Source organism: Grampus griseus (genome assembly GCF_964374135.1).
Source record: "Grampus griseus genome assembly, chromosome: 10".
In the NCBI taxonomy this organism is placed as follows: Eukaryota; Metazoa; Chordata; class Mammalia; order Artiodactyla; family Delphinidae; genus Grampus; species Grampus griseus.
Genome location: NC_139004.1, coordinates 99900395 through 99916668, shown reverse-complemented (window position 1 = coordinate 99916668; position 16274 = coordinate 99900395). Strand labels below are relative to the sequence as shown.

Below are 16274 nucleotides of genomic sequence, written 5' to 3'. Positions count from 1 at the left end.
AAGAGAAGAGTGAGTTTCAAGAAATGTGAATGCATGTTTAAAACTGTTGGGAATTTTTTTTTCTCTGTTTTTTTTTTTTTTTTTGTACTCCTGAATAGAAGAATTTTCCTACGAGATCAGTGTCTCCAGCACTAATAGCTGGTACCTTGAAATCTAGTTTAATTTGATTTAACACATGACAGTGAAGTGTGTGTTTTCTAAGAAATTTTATTCTCTTTATATTGTGTGATAATGGGGAAGTCTTGAAAATTCGTGCTGTGTTCTAAATGATTACCAAAAATTATCATACAAGTTGAAAGCACAGATAGGCTTTCTTTATAGGCTGGAAAAACCTAGGTGCAAATCCCTTCTTCTTTACTTATCAGTTCTGTTACCTTGAGCAAGTTTCTTATCCTCTCAGCTTCATCTTTGAGTTGAAGATGGTGGTGGTAGCAACTTCCTCCTAGGGCTGTTATGAGATTATACTGAATATGTGTAAAACTCTCAATATAGTAGTATACTAAGATTACATAATATGCTATTCTTATTTTTTTAGAAAGTGGTGAAGATAAATGGGTTGTCTCAACTTAAAAATACTTGATTTTCTAAAAACTTCTACAACAAACCAGCCTCATTGCCACCTTCTACCTCTTTCCCTGAAGTTGCTACAAGAGCTCTCTCACCTTTAGATACCTACTTGGTACCAGTGTTAAAGTTACAAGGTGAAATTAAGGTTTAAATATCTTATCAACAATTTAAGCATCCATTTTGCACCTAATTTAATTAGGTACATGGAACACAACATTAGTCATATTTACTCTAGAGATTTGGATAATTTCAAAGAAGCGTTTTAAAAGTCATACTCTTTGGTGTCACTAGAATTAAAGAGGCTTTTCACTGTGAACAGCTTCATTAGATGCTGTTATGACTGTAATTGTTTTTTAAAACAAATGAAACTTGGCAGTCGAAACCTACCAAAGTACAAGAAAAGCTTTGATTTAGGTTTTATGAAACAGTGAAAGTATTTTTTAAAACCTGAATTTTAAATAAGTTAATAAATAGCAACCAGGTTGTGAGTTTTAAGTTTTTCTTAGAGTTTAGAAACTGCACTCAAAAATGCCTCTCTCACCCTCCATTAACTATGTTTTTATTTATTCATTCAGTCAGTCAGTCATTCATTTATTTATTGCCTGCGTTGGGTCTTCGTTGCCGCGCACGGACTTTTTTCTCTAGTTGCGGTGAGCGGGGGCTACTCTTGTTTGCAGTGCGCGGGCTTCTCATTGTGGTGGCTTCTCTTGTTGCAGAGCACAGGCTCTAGGCATGCGGGCTTCAGTAGTTGTGGCGCATGGGCTTAATTGCTCCGAGGCATGTGGGATCTTCCCGGACCAGGGATCAAACCCACGTCCCCTGCGTTGACAGGTGGATTCTTAACCACAGCACCACGGGAAGTCCCTATCCATGTTTTTGAAGCTGTGATCAAGATTTTTTTCTTTATCGGGGCAGTGCATTTTGCGGACCATTTAACCTATTTACCAGTTTTTATACACTGAGCGAAACATACATACAGTTAATTTCCTTGGTCTGTACCATATAATAAAAAAGTAAATATAACTAACTCAGTGCCTATCACAATATCTGGCTCAGAGTAGGTATTTTATTATTCATTCGTGAAATGCTATGAGAGTTGGGAAAAGGATTTCCTGAAAGGGAACTCAGAGAAAGTTTCATGGGAGCATTGGCATTTGGGCCTTTAAGATCATGGTGATCTCGGATATAGAGAGAGTTAGAAGGGCATTCCAGGATGAGAGAGGTTCGGGAGCCAAGGCCCAATGGTGATGGATACCGTCCTAATGTATACGTTGTTTACAAACCATCCAGTTCTTTTGAGCTGCTGTCACAATGTGAATCTAAAGACATAGGAACAAAAATGAAGCTAGCAAGGTAGCTACCTTCCTTTAGGATAGGTAGAATAAAATGAAGCCTGTCCCTTGGGATTTGGTTTGTCATTTGAAGTAGGCCCCTCTATGAGAACATCGAAGATAGATCGAATAGCAAAGGTAACCAAGTGGCTTACCTTCTCTGAGCCTTAATTTCCTCATCTTTAAAATGAGGCCAATGAATAAGTAGAGTGTGGGGTATTTTGAGGATTAAATGAAGTAATGTATATGAAGAGCCTAGTACTTAGAAGGTCACTATTCTTTTGGTGGTTATTGATAGTAGTAGTTGTATATATTATATATGTTTATATATAAATACATATATATCTTTTAAAATTTTTATTTATTTAGTTATTTGTTTTTGGCTGTGTTGGGTCTTCGTTGCTGTGCACGGGCTTTCTCTAGCTGCAGCAAGTGGGGGCTACTCTTCGTTGCGGTGCGCAGGCTTCTCATTGCGCTGGTTTCTTTTGTTGCAGAGCACAGGCTCTAGGTGCACAGGCTTCAGTAGTTGCAGCACATGGGCCCTAGAGCGCACGGGCTTTGGTAGTTGCGGCACATAGGCTCAGTAGTTGTGGCTCGCGGGCTCTAGAGTGCAGGTCAGTAGTTGTGGTGCACGGGCTTAGCTGTTCCCCGGCATGTGGGATCTTCCCAGACCAGGGATCGAACCCGTGTTCCCTGCATTGGCAGGTGGATTCTTAACCACTGTACCACCAGGGAAGTCCCGAAAGTAGTAGTTGTAATGAAAATAGTAACATGTTGTTTGGGATGAAAAGACATTTCGTTATCCAAAAGAATCAATGGTGCATTACAGCGTAACAGCTTTATGAGTATTTTCTAATTCTGGTGTCAATCACATATACTTCACAGTGCCATTTGTGTAATGTAAATACAACTTTGTTTTTCTTGTTTCATGATAAAATTTTTTACTCTGAATACTTTATATAACAGTAGAGGAGTAGCTGCATATTCCAAAGATTCACCATAATAGATACCATGAAGTACAATGACACTTTTCTACAGAAGCCTTTTATAGGAATGTTTAATTCTTTTTTTATCCCTTATCCCAGCCTCCCTAGAGTTCTCAACTGCTCATTAAGTTCAAATTTGTGCAAACTACAAGAAAATCTTTCTAAGAGAGTTGATTCAGCCAAGAATTTTATCATAAGAGACTTCAGAGATGAGGAAACTGGGGCTAATTGAGATTTGTCTGCACAGGTTATTTGTGCTAAAACTGGGATTGAGTTTGTTTTCTTCTCTCCCTGGCTAGGACTCTTTCTTTGGTATATACCATGCTGTCTGTAATCAAGTACATCTATGCAGTAAACCTGTATTGATCTTAAGAGTTGGGGTGGCCGAGGAGGGCACAAGTCCTGTTAGGAGTATTTCATCACAGAATGATTTTTAAGTTTTAACAGCTTTTCAACAAGTTTTAACAGTTTTTTAAAAGTATAATCACATACTATAAAATTCACCCATTGAAGCTCTACAATTCTATGATTTTTACCTTTTTCAGAGTTTTGCACCCATCACCACAATTAATTTTAGAACATTCTTATTACCCAAAAAAGAAACCCCATACATCTTAGCCATCACTGCCCAATCTTCCCATTCACCCCACCCCTAGGCAACCACTAATCTAGTTTCTGTATCTATATATTTGCATGTTCTGGACATTTTATACAAATCAAATCATAAAATATATGGTCCTTTGTGACTAGCTTCTTTAATTTAGCATACTGTTTTCAAGATTATACTGTGTGGGGCTTCCGTGGTGGCGCAGTGGTTGTGAGTCTACCTGGCAGTGCAGGGGACACTGGTTCAAGCCCTGGTCCGGGAAGATCCCACATGCTGCGGAGCAACTAAGCCCATGCGCCACAACTACTGAGCCTGCATTCTAGAGCCCACGAGCCACAACTACTGAAGCCCCTGCACCTAGAGCCTGTGCTCCACAACAAGAGAAGCCACCGCAATGAGAAGCTCGCGCACTGCGCAACACCCGCACACCACAAGAGTAGCGCCTGCTTGCTGCAGCTAGAGAAAGCCCGTGCACAGCAACGAAGAACCAACACAGCCAAAAATAATAAATAAATAAAAATAAATAAATTTATAAGATTATACTGTATGTTGTATATCAGTATTTCCTTATTATTGCCAAATAATATTCAATTATATGGATATATCACATTTTACATATTCATCAGTTGATGGACATTTGAGTTGTTTCTACTTTTTTGATACAATGAATAATGCTGTTGTGAATATCTGTGCACAAGTTTTTGTATGGACATTTGTCTTTATTTCTCTTGGGCATGTACCTAGGAGTGGAATTGTTGGATCATTTCGTAACTCTATTTAATCATTTGAGGAACTGCCAGACTGTTTACCAAGGGACTGCACCATTTTACATTCCTACCAGCAGTCTATGAGGGTTCTATTTTCTCTACATTCTCACCAATTCTAGTTATTGTCTGTCTTCTTTATTATCGCCATCCTAGTTAGGTATGAAGTGGTATCTCATTGTGGTTTTGATTTGCATTTCGCTAATGGCTAATGATGTTGAGCATCTCTTCATGTGCATATTGGCCATTTGTCAGTCTCCTTTTGAGAAATGTCTCTTCAGGTCCTTTGCCCATTTCTAAATTGGGTTTTCTCTCTAATATTTAGTTGTAATGGTTCTTTATATAATCTATGTACAAGTCCCTTATAACGCTTATGAGTTGCAAACATTTTTTCCCATTCTGTGGGTTGTCTCTTCAGTTTCTTAATGGTGTCCTTTGAAGTTTGGTCTGTTTTATCTATTTTTTTTCTTTTGTGGCTTATGCTTTTGGTGTCATATCTAAGAAACCATTGACTATATCCAAGGTCATGAAGATTTACACCCATGTTTTCTTCTAAGAGTTTCATAGTTTTAGGTCTTACATTTAGATCCTCGATTCATTTTGAGTTAATTTTTGTATATTGTGTGAGGAAGAGTCCAACTTCATTCTTTTGCATGTTGATAGCCACTTGTCCCAGTATCATTTGTTGAAAAGACTGTTGAGTTGTCTTGGCAAAGGAAATGATTCTTAAGCATTGTTTTAAAAGGAGAGATGTAAATGGCAGAAATGAAAGAATTCTGATCTGGCTTCTAGGTAAATTATGTGAAGAGTGTGAGGTCAAGATATTTAGACCAGGGACTTCCCTGGTGGTCCAGTGGGTAAGACTCCACGCTCCCAATGCAGGGGGCCTGGGTTCGATCCCTGGTCTGGGAACTAGATCCCACATGCATGCCACAACTAAGAAGTCTGCATGCTGCAACAAAGATCCCGCATGCCACAACTAAGACTTGGCACAGCCAAAAAAATAAATAAGTAAAATAAATATATTTTTTAAAAAAAGATATTTAGATCAGAGGGTCCTTTCCCCGTGGCAGACCGTTGGAAACCGTAAGTAATAGATGAGACATCTGCTGAGGAGGAATTACAGTGTTGGAATTACAGAGTTAAGTTGTAGTGTTAGAAGTCTATCAAGAAATGACCTGGGCTTCCCTGGTGGCGCAGTGGTTGAGAGTCCGCCTGCCAATGCAGGGGACACGGGTTCGTGCCCCGGTCTGGGAGGATCCCACGTGCTGCGGAGCGGCTGGGCCCGTGAGCCATGGCCGCTGAGCCTGTGCGACCGGAGCCTGTGCTCCGCAACGGGAGAGGCCACAACAGTGAGAGGCCTGCGTACCGCAAAAAACAAAAGAAATGACCTGATGGTCTTAACTTCTTTTGTTGAAGTAAGTCATGGAATCTTCAGTTATTAAGATGAATGTACAGAGAAACTTTGAGGGAACTTTAAGTATGCAAAAGCTGCTGTAAATTTATAAGATAAAGCCAATGTAGAAAAAATAAATGACAGAGCTAGAGCATGAGAAATATAATTTATAATTTTATTTCCTCCAAGTAAACACAGAAGCACAGAAATGGATGCAAATAACTGAATGGCAAAATAGTGGAAAGAATGTTAGTGAAGGCAGAGGACGCCTGTACTCGCGGGTGGCGGGAGCCGGGAGCCGGGACCCCGGCGCTCCTGCCTTAGTGGTTCCAGGATGCAGGCGCCTCCCAGGGCTGAGAGGAGCTGAACAGCCGCGTCCTGCTGGCCAAGGAACTCGTCATCACGGACAGCGGCACAAACCAACCCCAACCCCACCTTGACTGGGCTCTTAACTTGCACCACCACCACCACCCTCATCACCCAGACCTCGCTGCCAGGCTCGGATCCTCCTGGTCCCACTCATGTCACACACACAAAGCCAAAGCAAGCCCTCCCCCTCCCCCACCCCCGCCACTGGCACTGGAAGAAAGAGAGTCCCAGTGGCCACACAGAAGAAACGGAAAGAGAAACGGGTGCCATGAGTAACAGAAAATAAGTTGTTGTTGTTGTTGTTGTTGTTGTTTTCGGTACGCGGGCCTCTCACTGTTGTGGCCTCTCCTGTTGCGGAGCACAGGCTCCGGACGCGCAGGCTCAGCGGCCATGGCTCACGGGCCTAGCATCTCCGCGGCATGTGGGATCTTCCTGGACCGGGGTACGAACCCGTGTCCCCTGCATTGGCAGGCGGACTCTCAGCCACTGCGTCGCCAGGGAAGCCCCAAAAATCAGTTTTTAAAAGGTGCTTTAGGGCTTCCCTGGCGGCGCAGTGGTTAAGAATCCGCCTGCCAATGCAGGGGACACGGGTTCGAGCCCTGGTCCAGGAAGATACCGCATGCCGTGGGGCAGCTAAGCCCGTGCGCCACAACTACTGAGCCTGCACTCGAGAGCCTGTGAGCCACAACTACTGAGCCCACATGTTGCTACTGAAACCCGCACACCTAGAGCCCATGCTGCGCAACAAGAGAAGCCACCACAATGAGAAGCCTGCACACCGTAACGACAAGTAGCCCCTGCTCAACTAGAGAAAGCCCGCGCAGCAACGAAGACCCAATACAGCCAAAAATCAATTTAAAAACAAAAAAAAAATGTTAGTGAAGAGTCAGAATTCCTCCATTCTAATCCTAACCTACACTAGTTATGTAACCTTGAGTAAGTCAGTCTTCAGAATAGTAGCTGATAGGGACTTCCCTGGCGGTCCAGTGGTTAAGACTTCACCTTCCAATGCAGGCGGTTCGGGTTCCATCCCTGGTCAGGGAGCTAAGTTCCCATGTGCTTCGGGGCCAAAAAACCCAAAACATAAAACAGAAGCAATGATGTAACAAATGCAATAAAGACTTTAAAAATGGTCCACATCAACAACAACAACAAAAATCTAAAAAAAAAAAAAAAGAATAGTAGGTGATATTTACAGAGGCCCTACCATATTCCGGACCTTGTGCAAGCCTCAATCTCCTTTTTTGTAAAATGGAGATTATATTGAATTAATTACTTTGAAAACTTCCATAAAGAGCCATGTACATAGAAGAGATAATTCTTGAAATTTGGTTTTATTCACTGTAGTAGTAGTAGCATCTGATAGTATGTGTGTCAGTGCTCAAAACAATTCTGAAGGGTGTGCTGTATTCTTATTTTGATGAAGAAACTGATGTTCAGTGATTATGAAAGTTGCACAGTCAGGAATCAGTAGAGTCATGTTTCTAATCCAGTTCTGCCTGATTTCTTTATACCACCTTGACTTTGTCTTGAAAGATAGTAGATCCTGGTGGGCAGAGGAGGGGGAAGGAATAGGGTAGCACCAGTGAGATTTAATTTATTATATATGAAAGCTTAAGATGTAGTTCCAAAGGGATGATTCCGAAGTCCTGAGATTGGTGATCTCAGTGGTGAGGTAGAACACTACCACGTGTTAATAAGGTCATAGGTATATCCCATTTGATTAACTTGTAAGTCCCAGAAGAGCTAAATGTTATGAAGCATAGTCATATAATAGTTTATCCATGTGTCTTCTGGAATCTTGGACATTTTTCTTCAGGAGACAGGGAGGAGAGAACACTGGTGAGGTAATGAAGTCTGAGTGGAAAACAGAGGTGAGTACAAGAGGCCAAAATAGTACTATAGTTTGTGGAGATGGGTAGACTTTGCTTTGAACCAAGAGGATGTCACTTCTTAGAATTAATTCTCATATTCATACCCTTTGAAGACCCTTCTCACCCCACCAATAAAATATCTATGATTAATTTCCAAATATGGAACTAAGCAGATCTTGAGTGCTTCATAGCTTTGATCTCTCAGCTCTTTTCACACTTCTTATCCTTCCCATGGTTGAGTTGAGAAATATTGTTTGGAAATATAAGACTAATAGACCAGAAAAAGAGTATAGAAAGACCAGAAAAGAATACAAGAGCAGAACAGTTTTTATTCATTGATTTATCCTGTGCCATTTTCTTCTTGACAACAAGTGCAAAGTTCAAGCTTTAGTTGTCATGCTGCTGCTGCTGCTGCTGCTGCTACTGCTACTAAATTAACAAGCAGTAGACATGCTTCTCTTTGATGCAGTTTATCTGTTGGAGATGTCGTCAGCTGCCACAGGGGAAGCAAAGAACTTTGAACTCTCATTCTGATTTGCAAACTTTCAGTTTCCGCATAGAAATCCATGGTGATTGGTGTCTATGAGAATACATCTGTGATGCAAATATGAATAGAAAAGGTAGCTAATATACATTGGGCTCATGCTTTATGTGAGGCAGTCTGAAGCGCTTGAAGAGGAAGTAAGAGTCTCCGAAATTATGAAGGCCTGAGTTGTTTTCATTAATACTGTTGTGCTTCTCAGAAATGGCAGAACTGGGATTCAGAAGAAAGCTTGAGAGACATTTGAGAGAAAGCTGATGCTGTGTGCTAATTTTGCATGTGCATGTGTGTGTTCATGTGTTCCATCACTCTGAAAGACTGCCTTGTTAGTCACACCTAACCCCACCATTAATCCATAATTCATAATTCATTCTTTTCACCATAGTTTTGTCTTTTTGAGAATGATAAAAGGATTGCGTCACTTTTGGTCTAGAGTGAAACTTTCATAATGTAAGGGAGACCACAAAATGTAAAGGATTATATACATTGTCCTATGTTTTTTCTTGACAGAAATTCCATCTTCTGGTTCCTTTTTCTATTTAGGACTTTTTTTGTGTGTTCCCCTTATTTCAGGGAAGAATTTCTAACAGTACAGTTGTATACATTCTTGGTGACCTAAAAAGAAACAATAATATGCATTAGGTTCGTAGCAACCTCTGCTTTTTGGGTGTATGTGAGAAATGAAGTTTTTTAACCATACCTTAAGTTCCAGCATATATCTATTACCAGAAATATTTTTTCAGAATATTCTCCCTTCTTCCTTGTAAAGTCACAGAGAACTTTTGGGGCTCCTCAGCTAGGTCACAGTGGCCAAAAGACTGTGCCTCGTCTTAGAATAGAATCAGTATATTATTTGTGATACAAAACAAAGTAACCTGTAGTTCTTCAGATTCCCACTTCCTGTTCATTTCCTCCAGATACAAAATAGGTTTGAGGAAAAAAGTATTTTCCTGATGCTTTGAGCTGCCTGTGTTTGGGATTCAATGTATTTTGGGTGCTTATTGCTTAACTGGGCTGAAGATTATCTCATGTGACAGCATAGATCTCTTGTTTTGGAATTGCCATTACTTTCTAGAACAGCCACTCTGTACACCGGCCAACATGCCCTGGATCCTCTTGCTTCATATTACAGTGATACTGCTTTGTCAGGGTAGAATTCAGCCTCACAGGGCTGGTGTCAGTCTCTGCTGACCTCATGCCACAGTACAGCATGTTCAAATCTGGGAGAAACCCGAGGGTTATTCGACACATTCCTCCTCCTCCTCCCTCACAAGCATGGAACCCTCACTCTCCTCGGAAACCGTATGTTGTATATGTGTGTGTATCTGTCTTTTTAAAAAGTCTCTTCCTTAATCTTATAATTCTACAGCTTTAAGTGGGGGCTGGTTGAATAGACAGACACAGGAAATGCTGTGAGCTGCTGAAACTTAGCGTTTTTCAGCACTAGATCTCAGCCACGGGTATTTGCTATTTTGGGTCTGACTTGTGTGAGACTGCAATAACTGAGAAGCATATTATGTGTTTCCTAGTTGTTCATTTTACCCATAGGTGTTTAGGCAGAATGCACAGGGTGTTCTTTGGCTGTGTGGTCATGCTGAGATCATACCAGAGTGTCCCCATTCTCCCATATGATGGGCTGTTTCAGTGCAGAGTAAATGTCATCCTCACTCTCTCAGGCTAAATAGTTATCCAAAAATAAGTGTTTTCTTCAATGAACAAAAGAGTTTCGTTTGCTTTTGCCAGCTTGGGAAAAGCTTGGGTTAAATTTGAAGATGCCAGGCATGCATAACAAATGAGAATTTGGATTAAAACCATTTGAAATATTTCTCACATTAAAAAAAAAACCAAAAACGGTTCTTATTACTCAGCTACTTGTTTTCAGTGTATTTTTCCCGAAGACTTGGCAATTTTCTGAATTGTAAAGCAGTATGCACATATCTTGGTGCTAGTTCATGTTTTCAGATCACCAGAGCAAGTCCCTGAGATACAGCTAGATGGGAGGGTGATCCAGCTTTATGCAGCACAACCACCGTTTTCACATTTCATCCATAGTCATGCGTACAAAACCTTGCCTATAGCTTGATTTTACCATGGTTTTTTGGTGTTGGCTTTAAAAACGATGCATAGATATTTTCTGAGATAAATGCTAAAGAAAAGCAGATTCTTTGTAGTTTTACCTGATTCTAAAACTAATGTTTATTAATATTGTTTGGTGTGAGCCATTGGATTTAAGATCCAAACAGATTTTTCACCCTGAAGTTTGATATTAAATTCCTCTTACTCCTTATGGTTGATAATTTAAATGCCAACTTTATTAACAGATTGTACCCCTCCCTGCTCTGTACCCTTTTATTTCTGTTGTTTGTTCTGTCTCTTGGATTTTAAAACCCTGGCACATCTCTGTTTGTTCTGAGGTAATAAAAGGTCAGTTTACTTATCTATGTTTTATTAAGAATGCGAGCCCAGGTTGAATGGGGTGGTCAAAAGGAAAGAATTCATAGGTAAAACCTAAAAGGATAGGGGGTGGAGACTGATAGTAAAACAGAAGTTAACTCCTTTTTCACCATTATTGACAGTCCAAAAAGAGGAGGGAAACATAAAACATAATCTAAATATTCATAATTGATTTTATTTTCTCCATTTATTGCATTAATCCATGAGTAGAGGAAGCTTGCCAAAAGTGTATACTTAGTACCTGAGTGAATGATTGTGTTTCCTTGCTTCACTACTCATGTCTCTGTCTCACTTACCCAAACTATTCGTCAAATCTGGTGAACTAAAATACTCCTATTGAAACAATGATTAAAATGTTCAGAAATGAGGTACTTGCTCTAGTTTCTGAAATTCTTAATATGGCTATCTGGATACATCAAACTGCTCTAGATAGGGGTTTACATATAACCTCCTTGCATGAGGTTGCAACACACTTTGTGAAAGCTACAGAATAAACATTTTGAAGGAAGAAAACTCTAGAGGGGAAAACATATCAGACTCTAGGAAATAAATGGAGAGTTTCAGGAAGTGGGATATTATAGAATGCATTGTATATATATTGAACTTATATTTTAAATACATAAGATAATATTCCCAGTTGTTGACCAGTTTTAAAGATGAATAATTTCCTCTTTCCTTTCTTAATAACCCTGCAGCACCACTCATCTGTATAAGTTGCCTTGCTTTTCTGTACAAATGCACAGAAATTACAGTGACAATTTAGAACATAGCATGTGTAATCATTTGGTTCTGTATAGATGCTATCTTTTAAACAATTGTTATTTACATTGGGCTGTCACTTTATTAAATGGTGAACTTTTGATAGATAAAACAAAACTCCCCTCCCATCTAAACCTCAAACTGCTGCTTGACCTAAATCTCATCACTTCATAGAGCTCAGAATGCCACATAAAAGTCAGATTCCATAGGAACGATGCAAAGTTCTGCCCACATTATTTTGTAATTGTGGGATTTCTTTTTAATTGAGTTTCATTCAAAAGAAATAGCTAGAATAGTGATTTGAATGGTGGATGAGAAGTGTACAGTAAGGCAGCAGCAGGAGACTGTTTCATGTTGCAGTGTTTCCCTCCTCCCAGTGCTCAAAATGCCTTCCTTCTCCTCATGAGAATGTTTTATATCCCTTAAGACTGTTAGAGGGAAAACAGGTCGAGAACTCTGACCTAATGCTTAAAAACATTTGTCATTGATTATTTTAATTCACGCCAGAAATTAAATGCCAGAGCTCCAGTATATCCTATCTGAAAGAGAGGATGGTATAGGCCAATCATTTGTTCACTGAACAAACAGTTATTCAGATTCTGCTGTATATCAGAGTTTGGGAGTTGAGATGGATTGTCTGCCCTCATGCAGCTTACATTCTAGTTGGGGAAGATGACAAGTAATAAGCCTATTAAGTTAACTAGGAGTATGTTAGGTGTGGGCTATAAAATAATAAAGCTGGGAAAGGGAGATTGGAAGTGCTGGGGGCAGGCTGCCTTTTTGGGGGGGGGGATAAATTTATCTATTTATTTATTTTTGGCTGCGTTGGGTCTTCGTTGCTGTGCACAGCCTTTCTCTAGTTACGGCAGACGGGGGCTACTCTACGTTGTGGTACACGTGCTTCTCGTTGAAGTGGCTTCTCTTGTTGTAGTGCACGGGCTCTAAGGCGCAGGGGCTTCAGTAGTTGTGGCACACAGACTCAGTAGTTGTGGCTTGTGGGCTCTAGAGTGCAGGCTCAAGAGTTGTGGTGCATGAGCTCAGTTGCTTCGTGGCATGTGGGATCTTCCCAGACCAGGGCTCGAACCCGCATCCCCTGCATTGCCAGGCAGATTCTTAACCACTGCACCACCAGGGAAGTCCCTGGGCTGCCATTTTTAATTGGATAGTAAGTGTAAGCCTCATTAAAGAAGACATTTGAGGAAGGGCTTGAAAGAGGCAAGCAGGTTAGCCATACAGCTGTCTGAGCAGTGAGCATTCCCAACAGAGGGTACAGAACAAAGGCAAGAGTGTTCCTGATGGATACAAGGAATAGGAAAGAGGTTGGTGTGACTAGAGTAAGAATAAGGGAGTGTAGAGTGGTAGTTAATTGGGGTGTCAAAGATGTAATCGAGTGCCTCAGTTATCTATTGCTGTATAACAAAGCACCCCAAAACTTAGTGACTTTAAACAACTATTTTATTTGCTCATAATTCTATGAGTCAGGTATTTGGGCTGGGCTCAGTTAGGTGTTCTTGTGCTGGTCTTGCCTGGGGAGTCACTGTAGTTGTTAGGTCATTCAAGACATGTTTGGCGGTTGGTACAGCTGAGCCTCTCTCCTTGTGGTACAAGGATTTTAGCCTGAACAGCTATAAGGATAGAGTTGTCGTTGACTGAGCTGTAAAGCCTGCTGAAGGTCTCGGTATAGCAAGAGAAAGCAAGCCCCAGGCACAAACACTTTTCAAGTCTCTGCTTGTGTGACATTTGGTAATGTTTCACTGGGCCAAAACAAGTCCATGGCCAAACCTTGGACCTTATCACGGGATGGAGAAATAGATTCCATCTCTTGATGGGAGGAATGGGAAAGTCAAATTGTAAAGGGAAGGGCATACTAGATTGGATGAATTTGTGCTATTAATCTGCCACACAGAGGGCCAAATCAGGTATGCCCCTGAAAGCCATTTTTAAGGACTAGTTTTCTCTTTGAGTGTAAGGAGGACACATAGAAAAAATTAAGCAGGGGAGTGACGTGATTTGACTTAGGTTTTTAAAGGATCATTCTGGCTGTTGTATTGAGAATAGATTATATGGCAACAAGGGAGACCAGTGAGGAGGCCATTGTACTAATCCAGACGAGGTATGATCATGGCTCAGACTAAAGTAGTAGAAGTGAAGATAATGAGAAGTATTTAGATTTTTGATGTATTTTGAATGTAGAACCAACAGGATTTTCTGGTGGATTGGCTATAAGAGAGAAATTGATGACTACAAGGATTTTAGCTTGAACAGCTGGAAGAATGGATTTGTCCTTGAGATAAAAAGTCTGCTGGTGGGGCAGGTTTTGTGGGAAAGAGGAAGAGTTCAGTTTGAGATGTCTACTAGATATCCAGGTGGGAATGTCGAATAGACAGTTGGCTGTATGAGACTGGAATTTAGGAGATGTTGAGACTGAAAATAAAATTTAAGAAGGTATCACAATTAGATGATATTTAAAGTCATGAGACTAGGTGAAGTCATCAAGAGAGAGAATGAGTGTAAAGAAGAGAAGAGGAAAAAGCTCTGAGCCCTGAGCACTTCAGTTTGAGAAGTGGAAGAGGAACCTGTGAGGGAGGAGGGAAATGAGAGTATGTGTACTGGAAGCCAACTATAGAAAGACTTCATAGGAGGGCGGAAAGATCAGCTGTGTCACATGCCACACCGATAGGTCAAGTAAGATGAGGACTAAGAACTCGTCTTTGGATATAGTAATGTGACGATGATTGGTCACCTTGACAAAAACTTTTTGATAGAATGAGATAAAATCCAGTTGAATGGCTTTGAGAATGGGAAGAGAGGAATTTGAAGACAGTGAGTTTTATACCATTTTTATGAGTTTTACTGTAATAAGGAGCAGAGAAGTAGGGAGTAACTGGTAGAGGAAATGCAGTCAAAAAGAAATTTCTTTAAGGTGGGAGATGGAAAAAAATCATGCTGATAGGAAGAATTCAGTAGAGAGAAGAGAAAAATGATGTTTCTTTCATTTATAATATTTAACAAACTTCAGTGGCACTTGCATGTGCAGGCACTATTCAGAGCACTTTACAAATATGAACTCATTTAATATAAGAATGAAAACAGGGCTTCCCTGGTGGTGCAGTGGTTGAGAATCCTCCTGCCAACGCAGGGGACACAGGTTCGAGCCCTGGTCCGGGAAGATCCCACATGCCGCAGAGCAACTAAGCCCGTGCGCCACAACTCCTGAGCCTGCGCTCTAGAGCCCGCAAGCCACAACTACTGAGTCTGTGTGCCACAACTACTGAAGTCCGCGTACCTAGAGCCCATGCTCCACAACAAGAGAAGGCACCGCAATGAGAAGCTTGCGCACCGCAACGAAGAGTAGCCCCTGCTCACGGCAACTAGAGAAAGGCTGTGCACAGCAACGAAGACCCAACGCAGACAAAAATAAATAACAAATAAATAAATAATAATTTTTTAAAAAAAGAATGAAAACAATGACTGGCCACTCAGTATAAAGTACTGTGGTGGGTGCTATAAGGAGTTCAGGGATGTGTAGGACACAGCCCTGACCTAAGGACTTGTGGTCTCTATTAGAAAATATAAAAGCTTGCAAAAAAATGAAAATAGGAAGGTAATATATAACAAAAAGGATACAGTTTAGAACTTCAGAGAAGGGAGATTACTTTCAGCTGGAGAGTAAGGAATGTCACTAATTTGATTCTAATTAAATAACAGTCCTTTAAACTAAAAGTGGGCTCATTTGTACCTAAATTCATATACGTTTCACCTTGAGCGTGGACAGGAGTGTGTGTGCGTGTGTGTTATAAGGTGGAATGGGGACAGGGTTGGAGGTAGGAAGGAAAACATTCTTCCCTTCAATAAATAGTCTAAAGAGGTCTAATACAGAAGAGACAACCTCAGAGATGCTCCTTTCTAAATCACCATAATTGTCATCTTCTTGTTTATAGTCCTAACCTCCATATGTAAGGGGCGGGTTGGGGGTTGATGGCAAGGGAAGGGCACGAGTGTGCGTGTGCATGTGTATGTGTGTGTATGAGTATGAACTGCATGTGCATCTTCAGTACCTAAAGTACAGGGATTCCTCTACCAGTCAGATATATTTAGGAGCCTGTATTTGATTTTTAAATAGTTTGGGGAACAATTTAGAATTTTTTCCAGACAAATAAAATAAGAAAAGTTGAGATATAGAAGCCCAGGAAATATGATTAGAATATGTCCTTTCATTATTATCTGCTCTTAATGAAAAGTTTAGTGGTTGTTTGAAGTCTGAGGATAAATAGAGAATTCAAACTGTTTAGAATTGGTACTTGGGTGGAAGACAGTATTTTTTGTTCGGTAGAACCTTGTGAGGAAAAGTTTATACAGAATCATTCCTGGGGAGTGGAGAAGCCTAATTCAAGTTGGCTTTTTTTTTTTTTTTTTTTTTTTTTTTTTAGTGGTTCCTCATACATATTGTCTATTTGAAAGATCTAGGGACCTGTTAATTTAATCAATCTAGGGACTGATTGCAAGTTCAGGGAAGACATTCTTATGAGGGTCCCAAGGAGCTTTTGATGCCCAGTTGAAGTTCAACAATATTAAATGTCTTTGACATCCCCTGCTGCACCAAAGTGAAGCCTTCTTCCTTATTAG

The 16274-nt window shown here is 40.5% G+C and overlaps 1 protein-coding gene across 8 annotated transcripts in view; it reads left to right on the top strand.

Annotated features, from left to right (window-relative positions):
- The window catches only part of TMCC1 (transmembrane and coiled-coil domain family 1), a 228999-nt gene that overhangs the window by 151202 nt on the left and 61523 nt on the right, over positions 1-16274 (top strand). The window contains exon 1 of one of the 8 annotated variants that reach the window (XM_082662859.1): positions 9600-9737. The exons of the other annotated variants lie outside the window; for them this stretch is intronic. Coding sequence (XP_082518985.1) covers positions 9711-9737 — 27 coding nt within the window. The 5' untranslated portion in view covers positions 9600-9710. Of the gene's footprint in view, positions 1-9599; positions 9738-16274 lie in introns of those variants that run through there. 8 annotated transcript variants of the gene reach the window in all.